At 39.1% G+C, this 27,943-nt stretch overlaps 1 protein-coding gene across 1 annotated transcript in view; it reads left to right on the forward strand.

The window, feature by feature from the left end:
• Nucleotides 1-27,943, forward strand: part of vps16 (VPS16 core subunit of CORVET and HOPS complexes) — an 86,651-nt gene that overhangs the window by 51,348 nt on the left and 7,360 nt on the right. The window contains exons 16-20 of the mRNA XM_069934500.1: nt 8,968-9,102; nt 12,993-13,101; nt 18,080-18,177; nt 20,542-20,649; nt 27,065-27,142. Of these exons, the coding sequence (XP_069790601.1) occupies nt 8,968-9,102; nt 12,993-13,101; nt 18,080-18,177; nt 20,542-20,649; nt 27,065-27,142 (528 nt within the window). The remainder of the gene's footprint in view (nt 1-8,967; nt 9,103-12,992; nt 13,102-18,079; nt 18,178-20,541; nt 20,650-27,064; nt 27,143-27,943) is intronic.

A 27,943-nucleotide genomic window follows, 5' to 3' on the forward strand; every position in this document is an offset into this window, starting at 1 on the left:
CTTTTCGCTATCCGGCAGTGTTGAAGGAGTTTCATGGAGACTATCAATCTCGGTTTTTTGAGGATGATCAAGAAGCAATAATTTTTGCTGATTCATTGCCAGATATAAGAGGACAAAGACGTCGTCCACCTTTGTCTCCTAAAGAAAAATCTGGTTGTTCTGGAAAAAGAAGAAATGGTTGAAATGGGAGAAACGGAAATGGAAAGAGTCCAACTTCTTTTGAAATGAGATCTCTGAGTTTGGAACCTCTTGGAGGAATAGCAGAATCTTCTTATTCATATTTTACTTTTTATGTTATTATGATATTTCGAGATTTTTTTTGTTCGGCTGGGGAGGAAGAGATTTGTTCTAGGTTCTATTAGTCATCAGCCACTGGTGGGTGATCCACACCCAAATTTTGTTTAGGGATTACTACCTTTTGGCAGTTTTTTTTTTGGCGGGGGTTTTGTTAATTTTTCTTTAATTTTCATTTTATCTAGCTTTTATTTTGTGATTTTTTTTTCTCCTATTGGAGGGCCTATATACGATGATTTGAGTTTTTATATAAAGATATTATTGGTCTTTAGTAATATTAGTAGATATGTTAAAGTTGAGGTTTGCTACTTTTAATGCTGAGGTTTAAACAGTTCGATTAAGCGTAACGATGAGGGACAGCTATGGTATCGATAAGAATTCTTTGTTTCTTTATTTTTAAATTTGATCTTTGGTAAAATGTGTGTTTGGTAGCGATATGATTTTACCTGAAACGACTAAATTTGAGACTTTTCTTATGAAGGTATTAGAGAAGGGTTATATTTTATTTATGTATTAAATATTATAGGATGGTATGGATAAAAAGGGTTGGGATAAATCCAAATCTGTATAAGACTGAAATACCTTTAGAACTGATAGTATCTTTATTGGGCAGTTTGCAACCTCTGAAAGGTTTGGGATTAGATAAATTTCAATTTGTTTTTGTATATTTAGAATTATTTGTAGAGAAAAAATGTATTGTTAGTATGTGGAAAGATGCAATATGATTGATATTAATAGATGGCATAATGAGAGGACATACTGTTTAATAATGGAAAAAATTACATGTCTCGTGTGATAACTATAGCTTTTTTATTAGCAAGTGGTTGTTCAGAATATTTACATTTTGATTGATGTTGATTAGATTTTAATATGTCTGTTTAATTTTTCCTTAATTTTTTTTTCTTTCTTTATGAGGGGGGGGGGGGTTTCTCTCTTTTTTTCTTTTTTTTTCTACACGTTCATGTTTTTGGTTTATTGTTGTATATGTTATTTACTATCTGTATTTTGAATGAATAAATAAAGTTTAAAAAAAAACATACAAGTTCCCTAATCCCCTACACCAGCACTTCTCAGTTTTTTTCTCTTCTACCTTTTCACCCATCTGACCTCTTACCTGCTACCCTGTACTCCTGCCCCTTCCTACCTCTTCTCCTTCTCCCCCCCCCCCCACTCTTTTATTCAGGCACTTGCCTGCTTTTTACTCACCTCGATGAAGGGCTCAGGCCCGAAATGTTGTTTACCCTTTACTTTGTGCAGTTGCTATGTGACCCTCTAAGTTTCTTCGGAAACTTTGTAGTCCCTACGACTTCACAAGGTTGATCTTTTTTTAATTGCCTGGCCTTGGATAGACAACATTAATTGACATCTAATCATTGGGATCATTGAAACTCAAGGTCACGCTACTGGTTGTGTACGAGGACATTCCACTTGTGATTAAGAATGCAATTTAGTAATTTTATTTGCATCCCTCCATTATGTGCGGGCGGGCGGGCGGGCGGGCGGGCGGGCGGGCGGGCGGGCGGGCGGGCGGGCGGGCGGGCGGGCGGTTACGGAGTCCAGAGGACCTCAAAAACCAGCACCACAACACAGGGTTACTTAAACATAAGTTCTTTTTAATCATTTTTGAACAAGAAAACAGAATTAAACTCTAACTTATTACTTAACCTACCTAACTACTTCATCCCTCCTCTAATACTAAGCATGGGTGTGTGTAATGTATATTTAAGATTAGAAAAGTTATTTGGATCACAGTCCATTCTCACTGGTTGTAGACAATTCTTGTACTGTGCACAGAAGTTAGCATTAACAAAGTTCACCAGTCTTTGGTGCTTAACAGGCAAATGGTAACCACTCAGGAAGGTTCTTGCTGTTTTTCAGAGAGAGGTTCCTTTTCCAGGACATCCACAACTGATTCCTTCTAAATCAGTCTTGCTGACGAAACTTGCCTCCTTCAGGGTTCTCCAGATGATCCTCTTTCTTTCAGGTCACCTTTCAGACTGCCAGTCTTTTCCGTTGACCAGGCAGCCTTCCAAAGTTTGCCAGCTTGTCCTTCAGCAACTGATTTCTGTGTCTCTCCTCTTTGTTTCACACTCTCCCTCTCTGAGAGCAAAATTGTTCCCCTCTGCTTGCAAAGATCACATGCTCTCCCAGGCAAGCTGCAGTCGATACTTTGTTGCCTCCTGCAAAAAGCATTCTGGAAAAGTCCTGCAAATATTCTGTGTTTTAAAATGTGTGTGGCAAGCTGCTCTAAAAATTCTAAATACTCTCTCATCTTCCCCCTTTAAAGGGAATTTTAACTAAACTGTCTTAAAATCACTAAAGAGAGAACAATACACAATATATAACATGTTATAGTAAAGTAATTCAATTTTTAAAGTATTTATATACACGATCAATTTTAACATCATGACAAACAATCGGCAATCACATTATTTACACCTCTGATATGGTTAACTTGCAGATCATATTCTTATAATATCAAACTCCAGTTTAACAATCTTATGTTTCTATTTTTCATTTTATTCAAAAACACCAGAGGATTGTGGTCAGTGAATATAACAATTGGTTCAAGAGAGGTACCAAGATGCATGTCAAAATTCTGCAGAGCAAATATGATAGCTAACAGTTCCTTCTCAATAGTGGAATAGTTCCTTTGATGAATGTTGAATTTTTTTGAAAATTTTAAAAAAAATAAAACTGCACATGCTGCCCCATCACTGGCATCCACTGCTAAAGAAAATAGTCTGTCAAAATCAGGAGATTTTAAAACAGGGTCATGGCATAGAAATTCCTTTAAATTTTCCAAAGATGTCTGACAAACTTTAGTCCACACAAATTTCTCCCCTTTCTTCAAAAGATTGGTTAAAGGAAGAGCAACCTCAGCAAAATTTCTGAAAAATTTCCTATAATATCCTGCCATTCCTAAAAATCTTCTCACTGCTTTCTTGCCATTGGGAATAGGAAATTCAGACATTGCCTTCACCTTAGCTTAAATAGGTGCAACTTTGCCAGGACCAACTACATGACCCAAAAATGTCACAGTAGCATTTGCAAATTCACTTTTTGCTAAATTAACAGTTAAGTTTGCTTTGGATAATCTTGCAAACAATTTGTCCAATTCCCTTAGATGTTCTTTCCATTTGTCACTTTTGTGACCAAGTCATTAATATAAGCATCTGTATGTGTCAACCCTTGGATTACCAAATTAATGATCCTTTGGAATGTTGCAGGGGCATTTTTCATGCCAAAAGGTAACACATTATACTCGTATAAACCGCATGGAGTTACAAAAACTGAAATACTCTTTCCTCTCTGTTAAAGGCACGCACCAGTAACCCTTCAACAAATCCAACTTGGTAAGAAATTTAGCTTTCCCAATTTTATCAAAACTCGTCTATTTTTGGAATAGGATAAGCATCTGTTTTAGTTACTGAATTAACCTTCCTATAATCCGTACAGAACTTAACAGTTCCATCTGGTTTTGGTACCAGAACACAAGGAAAACTCCAATCTGAGTTCGAAGATCTAATTATGTCATTCCTCAACATATATTCCACCTCCTGATCTATGATTTTACTCTTTTGAATGTTTATTCTATATGGGTGCTGTTTTATGGGATTTGCTTCTCCAACATCTACATCATGGTAAATCACTGATGTCCTTTTTGGAACATCAGGGAACAAATTTGTCTATTTCAAAATTATTTCTTTCAACTGCATCTGCTCTTGTAACTTAAGATGGCCTAACTTTTCCAAAATTGTTGAGTTAGACAGGCGCACAGGAACCATAATTTCTTTAAGGTTACCCTCACAAGATTCTGTTTCCATAATCTTATGATCCACCACTTCCTCCACTCTGTCAACAGCCAACACCTCTGATACAGATTGTTCTCCACTACCCCTATTCTCGTAATAAGGTTTTATTAACAATTCACCCTCCAAGTCATATCCACAAGCCATTTCTTTAGTCTTCTGTTCAGTTACTGCTTTCTCTCTTCTTTCTTTGGCTTGGCTTCGCGGACGAAGATTTATAGAGGGGTGTGTCCACGTCTGCTTTCTCTCTTAAGCTAACAAGATCTGCATCTATTTTCTGTTGCTGAATTAACTCTTTCTTTAACAGAGAAATCCTCACTCTCACAATGATCCTGCTCTTTCAAAAGTACTTCAGAAGTACTGGGAAAATCTCTATCAACTGGATTTTCTTCAGCTGTCATCATTTTCTTAGTCACAGACCTAGTTACCGCACATGCAGGATAGATCTCACCATCCTCTCTAACCACATCCTTACTAGGCCGATTTGTTAGTCTTAAAACTGACCCAACTTTATCCTTTGCCAAATCATTCCCCAACAAAAATGAGACACACTACATGGTAACTTTGGAATTACACCTACTACTACAACAGGTCCTTTGATTAATTCTGAATTCAGCACAACCTTGTGAAGCGATATTGACTCTACCTCACCTCCAACACCTTTAATCAAAGTTGTCTCCCCTGTGTCAGTCCTTTGCTCCACAGTTAAAAACATTTCCCAACAGCAATGACTGAGCAGCCGCAGTATCTCTAAGAATTTTAACTGGAACCTGTGGTTCTCCCTCCTTTATTGAGATAAAGCCCTATGACACAAAAGGCTTGAAAACATCCATGACCTCCTTACCAGGTTTGACACCTCTGCTCTCCTTAAATTCCACTGTTTGAATACATGCTTCTGGTAAAACCTGTTTTTCTCTCTTTTTCAAGACTAGACAATTTGCAATCATATGACCAGGTTTCTTACAAAAATTACATATAAATGCAGGAGTTCTGTCCTTTCCTACCTTTCCTTCATTTTTTCTTTTAACATTTTCTCCAGACTTTATTTCAGGCCTACTACCCTGCTCCATACTAATCTTATGAACCGGTTTATTAATCTGTTCCACATTAGCTCTCTGAAAATGTCTATTATTCTGGAATGTACTTTTGTGAATCAGAGCAAATTCGACTGCTAATCTAGCCGCCTGTTGCCACGTCCCCACGTCTCCCTCATCCAAGTATAACTTAATCTCCTTTGGGACACACCTTTTAATTTCCTCTATTAATATTAATTCTCTCAATCTGTCAAAATCATTGTTTATTCCTTTTGAGGCGCACCACCGGTCAAAACACAGATTTCTTCAGAGCAAAATCCATACAAGATTGATTCCATGTTTTTATCAAACTCCCACATTTTTGCCTCTATGCTTCTGGAACCAACTCATAAGCTTTCAAAACTGCTTGTTTAACAGTATCATAATTTGCCACTTGCTCTGTAGTCAAGCTCCTTGTCCTTTTCCTTTCAATACACTTTGAAGCATAAGAGGTCGTTTTCTTTTGACCATCTTGAGCTCTCAGCAACCTTTTCAAAAAGATGAAAATATGTATCTATATACCCCCTTATCAAAAGGAGGCACTAGATTTACCTCTCTACTAGCCAAAAACCTCTCCCCAGGAGTTACAGCCTCAGTTCTCGTACCTTTCTCTATCTCCATTCTTAACTTCTCTTATTGAAACTGTCTGTCCCTTTTAATTTCCTCATTCTTTCAGCTACCTCTAACTCATATTTCCTATGTTTTTCTGCTTCGTCTGCCTCATATTTCCTCTGTCTCTCAGCCTCTGCTCTTTGCTTTTTAGCTTCATACTGCAAAAGTCCTGCAAATATTCTGTGTTTTTAAAATGTGTGTGTGCAAGCTGCTCTAACAATTCCTCCCAAACCACCTCTAAATACTCTGTCACATATATATATAGATATATATATATATCTATATATATATACATATATTCTTTCTTTGGCTTGGCTTCGCAGATGAAGATTTATGGAGGGGCAATGTCCACGTCAGCTGCAGGCTCGTTTGTGGCTGACAAGTCCGATGCGGAACAGGCAGACACGGTTGCAGCGGTTGCAAGGGAAAATTGGTTGGTTGGGGTTAGGTGTTGGGTTTTTCCTCCTTTGTCTTTTGTCAGTGAGGTGGGCTCTGCGGTCTTCTTCAAAGGAGGTTGCTGCCCGCCGAACTGTGAGGCGCCAGGATTCACGGTTTGAGGCAATATCAGCCCACTGGCGGTGGTCAATGTGGCAGGCACCAAGAGATTTCTTTAGGCAGTCCTTGTACCTCTTCTTTGGTGCACCTCTGTCACGGTGGCCAGTGGAGAGTTCGCCATATAACACGATCTTGGGAAGGCGATGGTCCTCCATTCTGGAGACGTGACCTAGTCAGCGCAGTTGGATCTTCAGCAGCGTGGATTTGATGCTGTCGGCCTCTGCCATCTCCAGTACTTCGATGTTAGGGATGAAGTCGCTCCAATGAATGTTGAGGATGGAGCGGAGACAACGCTGGTGGAAGCGTTCTAGGAGCCGTAGGTGATGCCGGTAGAGGACCCATGATTCGGAGCCGAACAGGAGTGTGGATATGACAACGGCTCTGTATACGCTAATCTTTGTGAGGTTTTTCAGTATAATCACTGAATTTCTGAACTTGGAACTGCCTTTCAAGAATTGAGCCTTAGAGAAGGAATATAAAATCAGTTTATTTGCAGATGACATCATAGCATACTTAACAGAACCATAAATATCAATAAAAGAATTACATAAGAAATTGAAGGGATATGGAGAAATATCGGGGTACAAGATCAATGAAAATAAAAGTGAAGCGATGCCAATGAATAATGCGGATTACACAGAGTTTAGAAAAGAATCACCATTTAAATGGAAAACACAAGCAATCCAATACCTAAGTATTAGACTAGATAATAATCTAGGCCATCTATACAAATTAAATTATCAGCCATTAATGAAGAAATTACAAGATCAGACTTAGAACATTGGAAAGATTTACCACTAACACTGATAGGAAGGGTAAATTGCATTAAAATGAATATCTTCCCAAGGATACAATACCTATTTCAATTGTTACCAATTCACCTAACGGAGAAATTCTTCAAGGAGCTAAAGAAAATAATAAGGAAATTCTAATGGAAATGGGGGAAACAGAGGATAGCGCTAGATAAATTAACAGAATGGTACAAAGAAGGTGGTTTGCAGCTACCAAACTTTAAAAATTATTATAGAGCATTATTATAGAGCAGCACAAGTAAGATATCTATCAGATTTTTATCAAACAAGGGAAAAACCAGATTGGACCAAGCTAGAGCTGGATAAAATAGGGGAGAAGGTACCAGAACATATACTTTATAAGTGGAATGAAAAACTGGTGCAATATAGAAGTTCACCAGTACTGCACCATTCACTCAACATTTGGAAGAAGATTCACGTAGAAAGGAAAAAGAAACAAATTACCAAAATTTTTTTTTAATTTAAAAAAATTTTTCACACTATGAACCATATTAATCAAAATACACACCAACATTTCCCTCTTGAATATACATAGTGTCATTTTCTCCCCTTTTTCCCTCCTCCCTTCCCTCCCTCCTTCCCACCCCCCTCCAAACCCATTAAATGTTCAACATATACAATAAGCCCATTAAACAATGTCATTAAAAATTTTAAAAAAAGAATTGAGCCTTGAGCTGTAGTGGCTTGGGGTGTTCCCCACACACACACACACCCACCGATATATTCGTGCAGAGTTAAAGTTTAAGTTTGATAATTGTATATAAATGTAGCAAAGTTTTGATAAGTTAGTTAAAATAGATTAGGTGTGGTATAATTATTGATTAATAATTTAAAATATTAAATGTTATTTTAAATATAACACCATCTCGGCTAATCTTTATCATTGCTTTTGTGTGTGTGTGTGCATTTATTGTGTGTACCAGTATTTTTTTTTTCATTATTTCCTCCTTTAGCATACCGAAACTAGCTAATTTAACAGACCAGTGGTTGGGTAGAAATCTTTTTGACTCCGTTACCTGACTAATTATTCCTATTTATATAAGAAAAGTGGAAAATATTGGGAAAAACTGAGCCGATCAGATTTTGTATCCCAGATTTATGATTGATTTTTGGGGTACTGCAAAGTTTCTCCAGCACATTTATTTATTGCACTTGACCCCAGCATCAGCAGAGCTTCTTGTTTGTGCATATTTTCTGTTCTTTTGATAGACTAGAACCAAAAATATATCTTTTTTCCATGCCATCAACATGGGAATATAAGGAAACCACATGAAATGGTAGGCTTCATCCACCCTGCCCCAGGAAGTTGTGATTTATTAATCACATTTTTCCAGATTGGAATCCCATTTGTTCCCTTTGGGTTTTGAAGGTGATTTTACCCTACCTCCCAGTTTGTATAATAGCATGCCCAGCTTTTACACACGAGTCTGTAATTGTTCCATAGCTTCACTTTCTTAGGAAGAAGAACTATTTTGCAGCCAACCTAGTTCTGCCCTCACAGATAGGAGATGTAATTTCTAAGAGGGATTATCATTGATTAAAAAGGATACAATTAATTTTTTGATGTGATATTCAAGATATTGAATTGCTTCTACTTTTTTAAATTCTTTGCGCCTTTTTAGTTTTGATTATAGAATCAATGCAGAATCACAAAATAGAGCCATTCAATTCAGTGTACCTGTCGTTTAAAATTAGTTTAGCTCTCCTTCAGTTGCCCATAGCCATGGAACTCCCCTACCCACCCCAACTTTGAAAATGAGTAGGCAAAGAATTTTCCATTTAGTGATAATTACCATCTTTTATCTACAGGTCCAACAGAAGGAAGAGCCTGATGATAGCATTGCTCGTGCAATCAACCACAAACTTGGGGACACTCCTGGGATTTCCTACTCTGAAATTGCTGGCAAAGCTTATGATTGTGGCAGAACAGAGCTAGCAATAAAGGTGAGTAAAACTCGGCCCTCTTTTATTTCTTTTATATTGTGATAAAGTCTATAAAAGTGAACTCAAAATGATTTCAACATCCTCATGTGATGCCGTTTTATTTTAGAGCAAGCTGCAGGGTGGGTAAAAAAAAAAAAAATTGATGTCAGGCATTTACTTAATGATGATAATGAAACAATATAAGCCAAATCAATGATGACCAAATAAAGAGAAAGGAAGCTTGATTGAAAAGCTGTTTTATGTAAATTAATGTAATCCTGACAAAATATTACCAAAAGTGAAAAATTTATATGTGGCATCAGCAATGTAGCTCTGTGGCATAAATGTGCTGGAGAAACTCAGCAGGTCACGCAGCATCCATGAGAAGTAAAGGGTAACCAATGTATCTGGCCTATGAATGCTGCGTGATTTGCCAGCACATTAGTGTATTGCACTTGACTCCAGCATCTGCAGTTTCTTGTTTAACTCTATTACTATTACATTATATCACTTCTCAGTATCCATTAATGCTTGTGATTTTCTTTCCCCAAGTGATGATTTTCTGATCAAGTTGTTAGGCTTTATCCATCCGTGGTTTATTCTGTGTAACTACTATCTTTCAAGTTCAGCTTGAGTCTAGTCAGGTTTGGTTAAACTTTAATAACAAAAGTGAGAAGACAAACTGCTTGATAATCTCAGCAGGTTGGCAGTATTTGTGGAGGCAAAGGGATAGTTGAATTTAGGGTTGTAACCCTGAAAGAAAACTGAGAATGTAGAGGTGGGAGAGAACAGGTATAAGGAGGTGAGAAGGAGGAGCGAGGCTAGACTGACAGATTATAGGTGGAACCAATCAGAGAGGTGTGATGGGCAGATGGGGTTACTGGGGAGAGGGGCATGGTGGACGAAAAGTGAAGACACAAGGAAAAAGGGGGCAGATAGAGATGGAGACTGGAAGGGTGACGTGGAGAGACCAGCTGCTGCAGATGATGGATCTGATAAGGATGATAAATAGAATCAGATAACAGGGATGGTGGGAAGAAGTGATTGGTGGTGGAATCCTATTGCTCCAGGTGGAAATGATGACAGATGATACCTGGATGTGTAGAGTAAAAGATGAGGATCAAGGGTCTCTTTTTCTGTGCTCTCTGTCAGCCCTTGACCTTCTCCAATGTCAGGGCAAGGCTAAACAACACTAGAGAAAAAGTACCTTGTATTCTCTTTGGATAATCTACTATCCACTGATTTGAACACTGATGTTTCCACTTCCAGGTAACCCATACTCCCTGTGCTCTTTTCTCTCTACTCTATTTTCCTGATTTCCTATTTTAAACCCCCTCCCAATCTAGTTCCATCTGCCGTTATCCCTCCCTTATGTGATTCCACCGATCGCCTTCCTACCTTTCCTGACTTGTCAGATTCCAGCATCTGCAGCCTTCTATCTCCTCACGAATTCCCTGACCAGCTTCTGTTTCTACTGTCAACTCCTTTCTGCATTTGTCTCCATCTGCCCATTTTTTTTTCTCTGTCCCCCTTTGTCTCCTTCGGCCTCTAACCTTTGTCTCCTAAATGGACCTTCTCACTTAATTCATCTCACTCTTCCCTCTCACCTCCTTATACTGCTATCTCTCCTCTATGCTCTAGTCCCGATGACTCAAAATATCAACTTTTCATGTGCCACTACAGATGCTGGCTGACCCACTGAGTTCCTACTGCACTTTGTATTTTCACACCAGTCAAAAGCATCTGGAGTCTCTTGAATTTTCCAATCTCAATAGTGATATTGTTTTGAAGCAAGTGGATATAAGTGAGATTGAAAAATCATATGTTGCGTACTGCATCGATTTCACACATGCTTTCAACATTAATCATATGTTGCGTACTGCATCGAGTTCACACATGCTTTCAACATTGATCATATGTTGCGTACTGCATCGAGTTCACACATGCTTTCAACATTGATCATATGTTGCGTACTGCATCGAGTTCACACATGCTTTCAACATTGATCATATGTTGCGTACTGCATCGAGTTCACACATGCTTTCAACATTGATCATATGTTGCATACTGCACTGAGTTCACACATGCTTTCAACGTTAATTTCTTTTAGATGAAGAGGTTAGTACCCTCAAAATAAGAAACTTGATCCTAATGACTAAGAAGAAATTAATTTTTTTATGTTAAGAGCCCAGAGGACCTCAAAACCCAGCAGCAATAGATATTCACCAAGACAAATGGTTAATTAATCCAAAGTTGCGTTAAATTATCTTTAAGCATGAAAACAGAATCACACTTTAACTTAACTAACCTAACTTAACCCCTTCTAATCCTTTGTGAACATGCGTGTGATGTGGGTGTAAGTTCAGAAAAGTTCTTTGGTTTCCCAAACCAATCTCACTTCTCACTCCTCCAAATTCACTGGTTGTAGACAATTCTTAGACTGTGCACAGAATTTAACATTTATAAAGTTCACCAGGCTTTGGTGCTTGAAAGGTAAATGGTTACTGCTCAAGAAGGTTCTTGTCAGTTTCTTGTTGGTTTAGAGAGAGATTTGTTGTTCCAGGACATCCACAACTGAGTTCTTTTTAAGCAGACAAAACTTGCCCCTTCAGGGTTCTCCAGATGATGACCTCTTCTTTCAGGTCACCACAGAGTTCCTTTTTTGTTTCCCTTATTCCAAGTGAAACATTAGACAGCCAGACCTCTTCTCTTGCAGGGGCTTTGATCAGGCTGAAATAAGAACCCGTCTTCCGAATGGGGTTTTCCACAAGCTTGCTAGCTTGTCCTGTTCCAGTCCCAGCTGCTGTTGCTGACTGTAACATTGTACAAGTGATCTTATGTGTGTGTGTGTGTGTCTCTCTCTCTCTCTCTCTCCCTCCCTCTCCCTCTCCCTCTCCCTCTCTCTTTCTGAGAAAAAGCCTGTTTGACTTTCTCTGCTTGCAAAACCACATGACCCTCTTAGAACAGCAAGTTCTTTTCTAGACAGAAGGTGGCTCCGACAAGCTCTTTCATCTGTTGCCTTTTTGTAAACAACAATCCATTAATGAAGTCTCTTGGGCACCCTCCAAAGCTCTTGCAAAGACTGTTGGCCCCGACATGGGGCAGAGCTCCAATATTTTAAATAAGATCTATTTTAAAGTGTTTATAATTGACCAACATTAAAACCTGCCCCAATTTATCTCCCAAAAACATATCTATATACTCTATCACACGTCATACCAGATTCAGAAATAGATAGAAGATGTGTTTTGTGTGTGCGTGCACTGTGATCTTGAGAAACATGGGAGAAAGTTTCTGAATGTTCTATTGAGTAAAACAACACTTCATATCCGGATATTCCCTTCACTGAACAAGATACATCCATATGTTACAAAAGATATGGACTATTAGATGGTAAACTTGAGCTTGAAGTGGAGAAATAAAGATTTGTTTGATCAGGGGAATGTTTTGGTTTGTTTATTTAAATTTCAAAAAACAATAAAAAATTTTGAGGAATATGACTTGGAAAACAAAATACATTTTTCATCTCAATAATTATACTGTTGCATAAAATGAAAGATTAAAGCCCTTTTGGTGGTGAGTTTAGTTTGTGTCTTCCATTCAAATTCAGAAACTTCACAGGATTTTATTGATTTTGAAGGTAAATTAAACAAGAATTGTCTTTGTGTACAAACTACTGGTAAACTAAAGGTAATAACTTATGGATATTTCATATCTAATCTACATATTGCTGAAGGTTCTGTGCAGTTTTCACTTGTGGTGAGCCCCATTAGCAATATTATTGTAACTGCAAATTTTTCATGATGTAAATAATTTCTCCTAAAGTAGTTTGTTTGCTTGACATAATAGCCACATTATTACAATCTCTGTTGTCATAATGTTGATTGTAATTGTAACGTGTTTTGTTCTAGCTTCTAGAGTATGAGCCAAGGTCTGGTGAGCAGGTACCCCTGCTATTAAAGATGAAAAGGAGTCAGCTGGCATTGCTTAAAGCAATAGAAAGTGGAGATACAGATTTAGGTAAATACATACAAGCAAAACCAGTGGGTCTTAAGATGGTAGCTGTTCTATTAGATTATTTTCTTCCTTGAACTTTGTCATGCTGCAGTTTTATTCTCATGCTTGGCAGTTCCTGGATTCAATCTTAAAAGATAAGAGACAAAATGAATTTCAATCCTAGTAAAACCTCTACCAAATATGGAAGAAACAGGCAGAGAGAATGTATGGATGTTATTGTGCCAAGTTGTTTTGAACCCAGTCTGTGGCTCATGGTACCCAGATGCTAAAGGAGATGAGCAAGATGACCCATCGTTCTTACACCCCACCCACCTCAATCCTTCTGTCCCCTGACAAATATCCAATCATGTTGAGTCGATTCCTGGCTGTTAGGACTTTAGAGAGTATTTAAATGTCTCTAATAATCAGACATTAAATATAGATTTATTAATTATTGATTTTTAATGCAGTTTAGTTTGATCAAAGGCACATATAATCCTTAAAAATATAAACATTGGATATGCAAAAGAAAATATCTTTTACCATTATCCACAGAAATGGCAGCTCCATCTCTCATGCCAACCTTCTGTGATCTGAAGCTAAGGGTTAGAGAGAATGTGGGTCTGGACCCTCTCTTGGGAACATCACCACTCTGCCACAAGTCTGTGGTGAGTTCAGCAACAGTGTAGATTTCTCCATGCATTTGTGGAACCTCCATCTTTCCATCACAATTATGCTGAATGGAGATTGGGGGAAAAAGAAGAGGATTACTTTCCTCAAACAGGCAAACATATTGATAGCAGTCATCATTTTTATTGAGTACTTTTTGAAATTACAAATACCACTTATGATTCATTAGGTTGTAACCGGTCCGTATAGATTGACATGCAACTCTGCTGGAATTAAGGCTGATGGTTTAACAGTGGCCATTGTGGTTTGTTGGGGATAATGGATGCAAACCATCTTAAATGTGAGAAATGATATGGTAAAATATGTACTATTTTATGCTTTTCCTTGTTTTCTTACTGATCTCGTTTAATATCAAATGATATAACTGAAAACTCCACACTTTTAAAGTCTGCATGTAGTTCATGCATCGCCCTATCTTGGGAATTATTCCACTGATTTTTGTTGGACCTTTTTCTCAAATTCCAATGTAAATGCCAGTGTGACAGTGAAATTTGCACAAGTCAAGTCTTTATGGGGAGAGAGAATACTTCCCCTATAGGTAAGTCTAACAGATACCCTCCATCAGTTGAAATTTTGTTTGCATAATGTTTGATTTGAATATATGTCACAGTGTATTCCTCTTGGTACAGACTCCACTCAAAAAGTTCATAAGTTTACAAGTTAAAGGAGCAGAAGCAGGCCGTTAGGCCCATTGAGTCTGCTTCGTGACTCTACAATAAGCTGAATTATGCTCACACCTAGTTCCAATTTCCAGCCTTTTCCCCACATCCCTTGATACCTTTACTAATGAGATACTTGTCCATTTCCTGTTTAAATACTCTCAGTGATCTGGCCTCCACTGCTTTGTGTGGCAGTGAGTTCCACAGATCTGTGACCCTCTGACTAAAGAAGTTCTTCCTCCTCTCTGTTTTAATTGGATAACTTCTAATTTTAAGACTATGACCCCTTGTCCTCGATTCACCCATCAAAGGAAACATCTTATTCTCATTCACTCTATCAAAACCTTTCAGTATTTGAAATGTCTCTATGAGGTCTCCCTCATTCTTCTATATGCCAACGAATACAACCCAAGAGCTGTCAAACGCTCCCCATACACCAGCCCCTGCATTCCAGGAATCATCCTAGTAAATCTCCTCTACACCTTCTCCAACAACATCACATCTTTTCTAAGATAGGGGGCCCAAAACTGTACACAGTACTCTAAATGATCTCACCAGTGCCCCATAGAGTTCATTAACATCTCTACTCTTATACACTATACCCCTTGAAATGAATGCTAATATAGCATTCCCCTTCTTTACTCCCAATCCCACCTAGGCATTAACTTTTAGATTATTCTGCACAAGGATGCCCAGGTCTCTTTGTACCTCCGAGGATTGAATTTTCTCCCCATCCAAATAGTATTCTGCCTGTTTATTTCCACTGCCAAAATGTTGAAACGAACACTTCTCAACATTGTATTTCAACTGCCATATTCTTGCCCAGTCTCCTAATCTGTCTACATCCTTCTGCAACTTTACAGTTTCTTCAACATTTCCTGCTACGCCATTTATCTTAGTGTCATCTGCAAATTTGGCCACAAAACCATTCATTCTATAATCCAAATCATTAATATAAATTGTAAACAGAAGCGGCCCCAAGACCGACCCCTGCGGAACACTGCCTGATCAGGATCCCTTAATTTCAACCCTTTTTTTTCCTGCCTATCAGCCAACTTTCTATCCAGTCTAATAACATCCCTGTAATTCCATGGAGCATCATCTTATTTAGGGCTTATTGAGTTGTGGAAGGTAGCAACCAAATGTGGAGTGTAATTCACTTTTTTTAAACAGCTAGGGTCTTCTATTTGCTTCTGCTTGGCTTTATTTGTTCTGGGACTGGGGATGTATCTCTTTGCTTTTGATCTGAAAATGTATAAGTTTACAAAGCTGATTTTTCATAGAGGGAATTTGTTTGGTGCCGTAGGCAGATTCTGGAAGGACATTTCACACTAGTGATATTTTTTGTATGATGTCATTGACAAAGAATTGTAGCAAGCGGCTGGATAACTTGCATTGGTATTGTAATATTTGGTGGGGGGCAGATGTGATTTGAGATCTTTTGAAGAGAATGTTGATGCCTTTTGAATGTTGGTTTAGTCACACATCTATGGCAATTGCTTTAGGGATGCCTTTAAAGACAAATTCTAGAAAATATTAAAGTATTTATAGGGATGTTTCTAGAGCCTCTAGGCCATTCAGAAGACTAATGGATGGGTTCTGAAGGACACCATGTAAATGTTTCTGGTTTCCATCTATCGCTGAGGTAGAGAAGGCCAGCAGTGGTGAACACGTTTTAGCAAAGTTGTCATCACCATTTCTAAATCATAACTACAGGTAGCTTGAGAGTGCTGTAACAGTCTGTAAATAGCAAATCAGTTGACTATACTTCATGCCCATATCCTTCAAGGCACACATGTCAAACTCTGGCCCGCGGGCCAAATTTGGCCCGCGATATAATTATATTTGGCCCACAAGATCATTTCAAAAATGTATTAGAGGTGGCCCGCCCTGCAGCGAGAGCAGATGCTGTTTTTTGGTAATGTCACCCCCACCATCCTCCCCCTTCTTTGCACATCCTTCCCCATTGTAACACGAGAAATTGTAACACGAGAAGTCTGTCGATGTCATCAGCCGGCAAGCCAGTTGGAAGGCTCCCCGCACAACCAGTCACTTCTCCCACCTGTTGAGCGGTGCGGCAGATTGGCGAGCGCCTGTGATTTCCTGTCGGCGCGACGGGCATGGCAGGCTGCGCACGGCCCCCGGGCAGCGCAAGCCCCGCGCGACTGGCACCGGACGGCCCTTCCACAGCGCGAGTGCACTTCTCCCGGTCGCCACGGCCTTCAGCGCTTGCACCCGCGCGGACCCCAGGGACGGCTGATTCGGCCCTGCACGTGAAGAGAGAGATGGTGGCTGTCCGCAAAGGCTGATCGGCAGCGCGCTGGGCCTGAGTGGGTGGGTAAGCAGGGGTGGGCAGAGGGTGTAGGTGAGGAGTAATGGGCAGGGGAAGTTATGGTGGTGTGTGGAGCAGTTAGAGGGAGGGATGAGTAGAAGGAGGGGTGGATAGGGAAGAGGTAAAAGGGGAGGGGCAGGGCGAGTAGGGGAGGGGTGATTTGAGGGTAAGAGACGGGTAGAGGGAGGAACAGGTTGAGGGGAGAGGCAGTAGAGGGGCATGTATAGGATGGGGTGGGTAGAGGCAGAGCGAGTGGAGTGAGGGGTGAGTAGAGGTTGGGTAAAGGACTGGTCAGGTAGAGGGATGGTGGGTCGAGGATGAATAGAGGCCTAGAGCCTGAGGAGTGAACAGGAAATGCTGAGTGCTGATCCAGGCCAAAATGGACACAGCCTGTGAATGTTGACTACATCTCCACAGGGACCAAATATGTTTCCCTCAGGTCAAGCAAAGGGTGAACTTGAGCTACCTACTTCTGACCTGTAACATTATCCTCCTAAAGTTATATCCTAAAGTTTAACATTACATATGTTGAAAGAAGAGAAAACATGCAGATGTTGTGGAAAATTTTCAATAAATATTTAGTTCGGCCCTCGACTTAGTCCAAGTTTTTAATTTTGTCCCTCCGTGAATTTGAGTTTGACACCCCTGCTTCAAGGTATCATTTTGGATTTGTAGGAAATTAACAGATTCATACCTATCCTGGTAGATCACAAAGAGGGCTAATCACTGATGAGAAAGAAAAAAATGGCTTTGGGGAAGGGTGATTGGAAAAGGGTAGGGTAGTAGTTATGATGTAGTTTGCTGCTCTGTTTTAGAATAGCTCCTATTTCTTGGCTGCATTGGTTATAGGTGAAATGTGTATCATTCTCGTCTCTTGTGTGAACTCTTCCCAAAATCGCCTTTGATCCTAGGTTCAAATAACCTATCCACCCTAGAGTCACCACCAGCATGGCACTTTACACAAAAAAAATTGCCTCAATATTTTTCTTTGTTCATCATTCTGAAGTTAGTTTGAGGTCAAAAATGTTAATACATTGTTTTACCTTGATTTTTTTTTTTAATAGTGTTTATTCATGTTAATTTTAATTGACTGGCAAGAAATGGGATAGTTTCTGATCCCATTAGTCAGTAGGATGAGAATCCTATGTATGTGCAGTAGTGTTAATTCCAACTTAATTGTTATGAAAGTAGATTGTTCAGGGCAATGAAATGATGGCTAACGATTGAGCAAGTAACTTCCTAAATTAAAATATGATGAGAAGTGTTAGGTTTAAAAACTTTGATCTAGTAATGTTGAAACTTGTTTATGTTTTCATTTCAGTGTATACTGTTGTGGCGCATCTTAAAAATGAGATGAACAGAGGAGATTTTTTTATGACACTACAGAATCAGCCTGTTGCATTGAGTCTTTACCGTCAGGTATGAAGAAGCATTTTTTTTTATCCAGATGTGTCTTTGGCAATTTTTGTGCATTTACCAAAGTACTATTTTACAGGATGATGTTTACAAGGTTCTCATTTTATTATATTAAAATATGATGTAATTATGTCTTTGGCTTGGCTTCGCGGACGAAGATTTTTGGAGAGGGTAAAAAGTCCACGTCAGCTGCAGGCTCGTTTGTGGCTGACAAGTCCGATGCGGGACAGGCAGACACGATTGCAGCGGTTGCAAGGGAAAATTGGTTGGTTGGGGTTGGGTGTTGGGTTTTTCCTCCTTTGCCTTTTGTCAGTGAGGTGGGCTCTGCGGTCTTCTTCAAAGGAGGTTGCTGCCCGCCAAACTGTGAGGCGCCAAGATGCACGGTTTGAGGCGTTATCAGCCCACTGGCGGTGGTCAATGTGGCAGGCACCAAGAGATTTCTTTACCTTTTCTTTGGTGCACCTCTGTCACGGTGGCCAGTGGAGAGCTCGCCATATAACACGATCTTGGGAAGGCGATGGTCCTCCATTCTGGAGACGTGACCCATCCAGCGCAGCTGGATCTTCAGCAGCGTGGACTCGATGCTGTCGACCTCTGCCATCTCGAGTACTTCGACGTTAGGGGTGTAAGCGCTCCAATGGATGTTGAGGATGGAGCGGAGACAACGCTGGTGGAAGCGTTCTAGGAGCCGTAGGTGGCGCCGGTAGAGGACCCATGATTCGGAGCCGAACAGGAGTGTGGGTATGACAACGGCTCTGTATACGCTTATCTTTGTGAGGTTTTTCAGTTGGTTGTTTTTCCAGACTCTTTTGTGTAGTCTTCCAAAGGCGCTATTTGCCTTGGCGAGTCTGTTGTCTATCTCATTGTCGATCTTGCATCTGATGAAATGGTGCAGCCGAGATAGGTAATTATAATTATAATAATTATGTTATTATAATATAAATGCACCACAAAAAATGTTGTCTGGATTCCTTTTTTTTTTATTTTTTTATTTTTCACACTATAAACCACATTGATCAAGATACATACATTTTCCTTTTCAAATATATAGTGTCGTTTTCTTCCCATCCCACCCTCCCTACCTCCCCTCCCATTCATTTAAAGTTCAGAATCTAAGATACATTAAACCCGTCAAACAATGTTGTCACTCAATAAAAACAAACAAGAATTTCCACTGAGTCAATTCTTTTCATTCCCTTCTCCTTCTGTCATTTTAGGTGGTAGATGTCCCCGGTAGGTTTTCTCTATTGTGTTTCATGTATGGCTCCCATATTTGTTCAAATATTGTAATATTATTTCTTAAATTATATGTTATTTTTTCTAATGGAATACATTTATTCATTTCTATATGCCATTGTTGTATTCTCAAGTTATCTTCTAATTTCCATTCTTCATGAACTGCTCTCCTCAGGTTATCACACAAATAAAGTTCCCCTCCATCAACTCTGTTTATACCTCCTGCTGTCTTGGGAAAAAAGCCAACATATTAAAAGAACAATCAACTCTGGTCATATTTTCTCCTCTCCCCTTATATCAAGCAGAAGATGCATGTGCTTGACCACATGAAAAGGTTCATGGACAGTTTCTTTCCTGATGTTATCAGACTCTTAAATGAAGCTTTCACTGGCAAAAGTGATGCATTGTTTTTAATTTACTTTTATCAACACCCAGCAATATGTTTATCTTCATTTCTCTATGCTCTATCCTATTTCACTTATTGTTACATGACTCTCTACACTGCTTATTTGTTTATTGTTGCACTATTTGCTCTATGCGTTGATTTACCTGGATAGCATTAAAGCAAAGCTTTTTTTTACTGAATATCTGTGCACATGACAATAAACAATTTAATTCAGTTCCTGCTCTAGAGACACCAAATGCAATCTGCAAGCTTGACCTTGAGTTTCTGAGCACCTGCCATGATCCTCTGCTTTAATCACATTCATCACTGGGCTTTGTATTGTTACATTAAAGCTCAACATTTGATAACACCTGATTTTTTAAAGAGTATTGTCCAGAATCAACATTGAGCTTTTAAGTACAGTGAAACCCCGATTTTTACGTGCCCTGATTTAATGTGAATTCTCACAGTCAGGATTTAGCTGAATGACTTCTGCTTAGTTTTTTAACTTCACATCCAGGGAAGTACCAAAATGGAATCAGGTGTGTAACTTTGAATTTGTTACTTCTGTCCATTAGCCTGTGAATATTTGCCTTTCACTAGAATAGTTTCAAAAGTGATAGGATTCTTGTTGCAGTTTGATCATTTTATGAGATGATTTTTTTTCATTCACTCTAAATGTTAGATGGGAGTTGTTGGAATTTTCGACATGTGCAGATTTTTGACGAGTGACTGTTTGCTTGTAGTTCTGTAAGCATCAGGAGCCAGAGACACTCAAGGATCTGTTCAATCAGGATGATAACCATCAGGAACTTGGCAACTTCTATGTGCATTCTAGCTATTGCAATGAAACGGTAAGAAAAGAGTTTTGTTTCCATCAGCATCCAATTAGGTTTATACAAAATGGATTTTCTTCATGACTGCAGAAGTAGTGATAAATATCTTTAATCTAAATACTGAATAAAATGAAGGGCAGGTGCCAAAGGAGGAGTAAAGTTATAGAAGTGGAAAAAATTCACAAGGACAGGGCATTCAAACATCTTTGTGACAACAGGCCAGATCTGTATCCTATACTGGTTGGTGTTTTGGATGAAGCATTGACTTCCAGACAAGATCATTGTTTATTTAAAGAACTTCATCTGATTATTTATTTAAATACTTATTGATGCAGAGAAAACCAATAATGATTTTTAAGATCTCTCTGTCCCCTCCTCTTCCCTGATCTTAATTCAGCAGGACAATAGATTTGATTTATACCAATGATCGAAATCTGAATATTTGTTCATGATTAGTTGTTTCCATGTAAAAGGTGAGTGCTTCATACGATATTTTTTTATATACATCCTGATTATTACTGCAGTAATGTGTATGCTCCAGAAATGTTTTTGTTTTGCCACAGTAGTTGAAACAATAGATATTGCATGCACTTGATGGTGTGCTTGATAATTGACAGCTGACATATTGTCCTTCTTTGAAATGTTTCAGTGGCTTCTTTTGTTGACTTCTGACCTTCTTAAATCCTCACCTACCTTCTCTGCCTTCACATCAGGTGCCTAATAAGTTCTTTATCACTGAGATTGACATCCAATCAAAACCACTATTTCCCATTCTTCTTTCACATCCTGTGGCCATAACTCCTAAATTTCTCTGCCTGACCTCTATTGTTAGTCTGACATATAGTTTCTTTTGTATCCCTCATACTCTCTGCAAAATTCTTGTCAATGAAACCTATTAACTTCCTGGCCTCCATATTAACTAATACTGATAGCAATTCTCTTTCTTTGGGTACAGTTCCATTTTTCCAATCTGCAATGTTGATTTCTTTTTGAAAGAAATCTAATTTTAATTTAAAGACAGTGCAGGAACAGGCCCTTTCAGCCAAAAAACATGGCACAGTACTGCTGGAGTGCCAATGCTGGTGCAGACCCGGATGAGTGCGAAAACAGAGACAAAACGCTGCTCACAGGACCTAATGCCGGTGGTCAATATAGACTTTAAAGGGGCCATTAAAGGAGCCACATATATTTGTAAGTAAAATCCTGCAACCATGCAAGTCTGTGCCCAAAATGACAGTGCCTGATGTAAGCAGCAGCCAAGAGGCATTACAGACTCTGATGAGAAGCGGACCATTGCGAGACACTAGAAACGAGAAGAACACACCCCTCCCCCCCCCCCCTCAGTTGAGAAGGAGAAGTAGAGGAATCAATCCAATGGGGAAGATGACCATAGCAGCGAACCTAAAGGGGCTCAGCAGCAGAGGGATCCACACAGGCTGTGGACGACTTGTGGTCGGGGGATGCACACAGATTGTTGCAGACTGCCTCATGGGAACCAGGTATTGGAGCCAGGATTCTAGAGGATGCTGAGGGCAAGAAGGACTCCTGAAGGATTTCAGGTGCTGAAGGCTTCCTGATCATGTCAATAATTTGGATCTGGATCTTGGGTGGCTGATGAATCAAACAGTAGAGGCTGTAGAGCTTGCACGAGCACTGGCGGTGAATTCACAGACACTCAGTGACTCTGAAGAGACTCTTGCTTTACCTTCTCTCTCGCTGTAAGGGGTGACAATAATGGTGACTCTTTGTCTGCCTTACGGCAACGTGTAATATATGTTTTGTGCTATCACTTAACAGTAAAGCCTATGCAACCTAAATACACCCTCGTAACCAATTAACCTATTTTCCTGTCTTTGGAATGTGGGAGGGGAACCAGAGCACCATGTGAACAGAGGGAGAACATACAAATAGCTTTCAGACAGTGGTGGATTCAAACTTGGGTTGCAGGCACCATAATAACATTGTGTGAATGACTATGCTATCTGTGTTAACTGAAAGATTAACTCTTCCATGCCTGTAAAGTGTAAACCACCTACAATATCTTTTCCCTGTCAAGGATTATGCTGTATCCTTTGAAAACCATATTCACACTCCATAGTTGAATATTCTCTGGGGATTTATCCCCTGCTGAAACTGCCCTCAAAGTTGTAATTATATCAAATCACGATTCCTTCTCATCTTTCGCAACTTGCCCTGACTTTTAAGATGAACAAATCACACCATTCTCAGATAATACAGCACCTTTTGTTCCACTCATAATTGGTAGGAATCAAAAATTAACAAGTGTTTTCTTTGCTACCACAATGTTAAATAAAAATAAAAATAAATGCTGGATATGTGCAGCATCTTCCATGGAGAGAAAAATGGTTTCCACTTCAGGTGGATGACCTTTCATCTGAACATTAACAGCAGATCCCTTTCAGCATCTGAAATTTTTGGCATTTTGATGACAGTGGTGTTAATATTGAAATTCTAAGAGATCTGTTCATGTGTTTTGTGTCCTGAATTACGTTCCAAAAAGAGTTTCTATATGCACCTTGTTATTTTCAGTGATTTCTCTCTGATCTGTGAATTATTGGATTGCTTCACTTGCATCTAGTATGCATGAGGAGCTTTTAACTTCACTCTTTTGTCACAAATTCCATTGTTCAACTTTAGGAACCTGAACTATATTTTCCCTAACTTTGGTATATTATTTGACTCTGCAATGAATGTCATAGACTGTCCAGTGTTTTTTAAAAATATTTTATTTTTGATTTCAAAGTCTCATGTAAGTTCAGGCAAATATACACTTTCTTACAACATTTATGTATAACATACTGAGTCGATTTTCCCCCTCCCTACCCCCTCCTCTCATGCCCTAATAAAACCAAGAATAAAGTTATATAATTTATACAAATAGGAAGAAAACAAAAAAAACACACAAATACCTTTGAGGTCAGCAAAAAACTGAAAAAACCCAAGGTACTTAAATAAAAAGAGGTAAGGACCAAAAAAAAAACAAGAGCCCATCATCTGCATCATATCCCATTTCTTTGATCCCAATCATTTCCCTGCAGGGACAGGTTACTTCATTTCCTTTATTCTAAAGGGGTGAAAAGATAAACTCATATACCTATGAATTTCAAATAGGGTTCCCACACTCTAACACAGTGGTTCTCAACCATTTTGTTTCTACTCACACTTTAAGTATTCCCATACCATTGGTGCTCTGTGTGTAAAGGTTAAAACCTTTTGCTTCTTAGTAATTTTGTGTCCATACCTTTAAGGATAAGTATTGTTTGTAGTGTTACTATGATGTCATGTGTTGTAATATCCACGCAGACTCAGAGCTTGCTTTATCAATCTTCTGAGAATCATGAAAAGGACGTAAACATCGAAATACTTTTCTTTAAATTCGTCTTGGTTATTTCTTATGGTCTTAATCATCTCTTATTATCATTTTATATTGTTTTTTAATATAGTCAAGTGCTTTGTTTATTCATCATTTTGAAAATCTTGATGCAAAGTTAAGCAAAATGTTTATCTATTTATATCAGTGAATTAAAGCTACATAAAACTGCATCTACAAAGTTTGGTTTATTGGAATGATAAGATAGTAATGCGGAATATTGTCCTTACGTTTCTTTGAAGATGACCCGTCTTGAAATTGGAAAATAATAGAATATGGAAAGTGTGATTAGTAAGGAATTGCTTATGGTGGTATGTGAGTAGAAAGAAAAAGTTTGAAAGCCTCTCTGTTTTAATCGTACCTAATTGACTCGTTATGTGCACAGTTTCATAACTCCAAAAGAAATGGGCCAGTGACAATTTTTCTCAAGCAAAATATTTCAGTGACAATTGGGTCTAGAGCAGTGATTCTCAACCTTCCCTTTCCACTTACATACCACCTTAAGCAATCCCTTACCAATCACAGAGCACTTATGGCATAAGGGTTACTTAAAGTGGTATGAGAGTGGAAAGAAAAAGGTTGAAAACCACTGCTCTAACGAATGGATCAGATTTCTTCCATATATATGTGATTTTTTTTTTTCTATGGGAATACAACTCTGTATTTCCAAATCCCATCATGTAATATTTAGTTGGGAGTTAGACTTCCACATGACTGCTGTACATTTCCTGGCTACTGCCAAGGTAACCTTCACAAACTGAATTTGTTATCTGGACAGTTTAAAACTTGTGTCCATAATGTTACCCAGAAGATACAATTCCAGATCCTGTGGGAAATCCACTTTTGTAATTTTTTTTCAGAATGTCGTTTCCCCCCCCCAGGTCCTCCCAGAAGCATCTCACCTTTGTACATAACCAGGATGAATGGATAAAGGTTCCAATCCCCACACCACACCTAAAGCACATTTCTGAGATTTCTGGTTTAGATTTATGTAGTTTTTGAGGTTTGAGGTTCAGTTGGTGCAGAAAGTTGTATTGTACTAACCTGTACCTGGCATTAATGACAGCTGTCATGCTGTCCAGATACAAGTCTGACCAGCCCTGCTCGTGGATTATTATGCTCAAGTCTGACTCCCACCTTGCCCTCGACCTGTGGAAGCCCATCTTCAGGATCTCACTTTGGAACATGCAATACATCATAGAAATAAACACACACATTCCCCCTTCAAATTAGGATCTCCATGTCATTGCACATGGGCAAGGTCAGAGATGGTCCCAATTTGTCCCTTAAAAAGACCTTAGTGGTAGATAGCAGAAAAATGTTCTATTAAACAAATCATATTTATTGCTCAACTGCTCGAATGACATGAGCTGCCCTAACTTGTAACAATCCTCAATAGACCTGATCCTCTTCTGGCACCAGGTATCCAGAATCCAGAGTCATGGGTATTAAATTGTTCTGGGTAAAGAGCATTTTGGGAGATATCCCCACCTTCAATCCAATATGTTGCCATGTCTGAAGTACATGCTTTAGTGTGGAGTTATCAGTTTAATTTGAAATTAATTTAGTGTCCCATTTATATATAAACTCTCCTGCTACCTTTTTACCTACTGCATGTAATCCAATTTGTACGCAGGTGGGGGGGGGGGGGTTCCCTTCCTCAAAAAATGTGGCAATAAACCTTGTCTGGGCTGCCCAGTAATATTTTATTGAAATCTGGCAATTTTAAACCCCACCCCCCCCCCCCTCCTCCAATTTTGTATTCCCAAATCCAGCCATTTCACTGTTCCACAGGAACTTTTTGACACATCTGTTGAGCATCTTAAAGAAACCCTGGGGAAATGGAATGGGTAATGACTAAAATAGATATTGTAGCCTTGGCATCACCATTTTAACACCGTTAACCCTGCCTGCCAAAGTTATGGGCAGAGTTCTCCATCTGCCGAGATCTTCTTCAATCTTCAGGAGCAAAGGGTGATAATTGAGTTTGTATAAGTTGAGTAAATCCTTGTCTACTTTTATTCCAAGATATTTAATGCCTTCCTGTGGCCATTTGAATTGACTTACCTATTGATATTGTCTGTAGTCCCCCTTCATCAGAGTCATGATCTCACTCTTGTCGAGATTTATCCTATACCCTCCCATAATCCTCCAGCGAGGTCTTCAGCCTGGCCAATGACTGTGCCCCCCCCCCCCCCCCCCCATCCATCAAATACACTAACACATCATCAGCGAATAAGTTGATTTTGTGTTCCACCTGGCCCACCTTGAACTCCTTTATTTCTGGATCCCGCCAAATGGCTTTCACCTGCGGATCAATGGCCAGTATGAACAGCACTGGGGACAATGAACAGCCCTGCCTACTGGACTACTCAGTGCAAACACTAGAGACATCTGTCCATTTGTAAAAACTTTAGCTTGGGGTTTATAGTAGTTCAAACAGAATTAAGAAATGTTTTGGACTGTCCAATGTTATCAGTAAGTCTACCTAATTCCATCAAAGTAACATTTCTTGACACCAGCCATCCACAGTTAACTTGCTTCTGAAATTCATGTCCTTGTTATCTATTCACTTGACTATTCCATCATCTGCTTTTTGTTCTGCCCTCTAAACACTTCTTGTCACTGTGTCCTTACCACCCTGTCATTTTTTCCATCACCAGTGTGCTTGCTGATTTTTATGGTGTTTCCCAATTAAGCAAAATAGTTTTCAAATCATTCATTGTTTCTTCTCCTTCCCCACAGCCCCCTATGATAGCAATTCTGTCACATGGCTTCTTATCCATCTGGTTTAAATTGCTATATCATTAACAATCAAGCCTCCAGACACCACAATCCAAAGTGTGGAATTCCCAGCTTAAACTTCAAACTTTCAATTCTCCTTAAAACCTGCCAGTGTGGCCAAACCCTTGGTCATAAGTCCTAATATTTCCTTGTCTTGTGTGATTAATTTTGTGAAACATCCTGAAATATAATTTATTTCTTTTATTTTACATTACACTAATTTTACCTATTTTTAAATAATGCACTTTTGTTCCACAGACAATTGAAGGACGAGTAGCAAACTTGCAGAGTGCAGTGGATGAATACAGTAAAGCTAAGAATGAATTTGCTGCCAAGGTTTGTGTTGAACAAGTTGAAAAGCGCATGTCTTACTTTCTCTGCTGGAATATAATTTAAAAATTGCATTAAACGTTCATCACTGGAACCACTGGAAAGTCTTCTGTGAAGTTCAGTCCTATGCAGTTTGCCAGCTTCATCTGAAAGAATGCAATGCTTTAAAGTGAATAATCACCTTAACCAATGTTGGCAATAGGATTCCAATCCATCTGTTCTGTTTCATGGACAGTCCGCAGTTCTCTGCCTCACCTTTTTTGCTATGGGGAAGTTTTTATTTCTTTATTGGGGGGGGGGGGGGGAGGGCAAGAACATTTTTATAATCATACTATGCTTTCTTCTACAAGTTACCTATTCTCATCTTTCCTCCCCATCACACATACATATACAGTAAGTTTCTGATTATACAAAACACTCAGTTAACTGCATTTTCTGGATATCTGAGAATGTCTTTAAGCAGCAGAATACTTGCATTGTCTGTTGCCGAACCTGCCCTGGCCCCCAAGGTCCTCATTTCGATCCCTGACACCTCCCCATCGCTGTCATCAGATCTGCCCAAGGTCCCCGCTCCGATCCCAGCCCAGTAGTATCAGCATAATATTTGTATCAGCAGTTAAAACAACAACAAAAAACAAGGGAAAGTTTTTCAAGCAAGAAATAAAGTTTAATTCTTACCCAAAAAATGTGATCTCTGCATAGAAAAATAAGATGAATGCAGCAACATTCAAAATGGTACTAACAGTGCATCAGTGTCCCACTTGATCATGGCAGGTTAAAAAAAATTCAACTTTTTTATCCAACTTG

This window comes from Narcine bancroftii, chromosome 4 (assembly GCF_036971445.1).
Source record: "Narcine bancroftii isolate sNarBan1 chromosome 4, sNarBan1.hap1, whole genome shotgun sequence".
Taxonomy (NCBI): Eukaryota; Metazoa; Chordata; class Chondrichthyes; order Torpediniformes; family Narcinidae; genus Narcine; species Narcine bancroftii.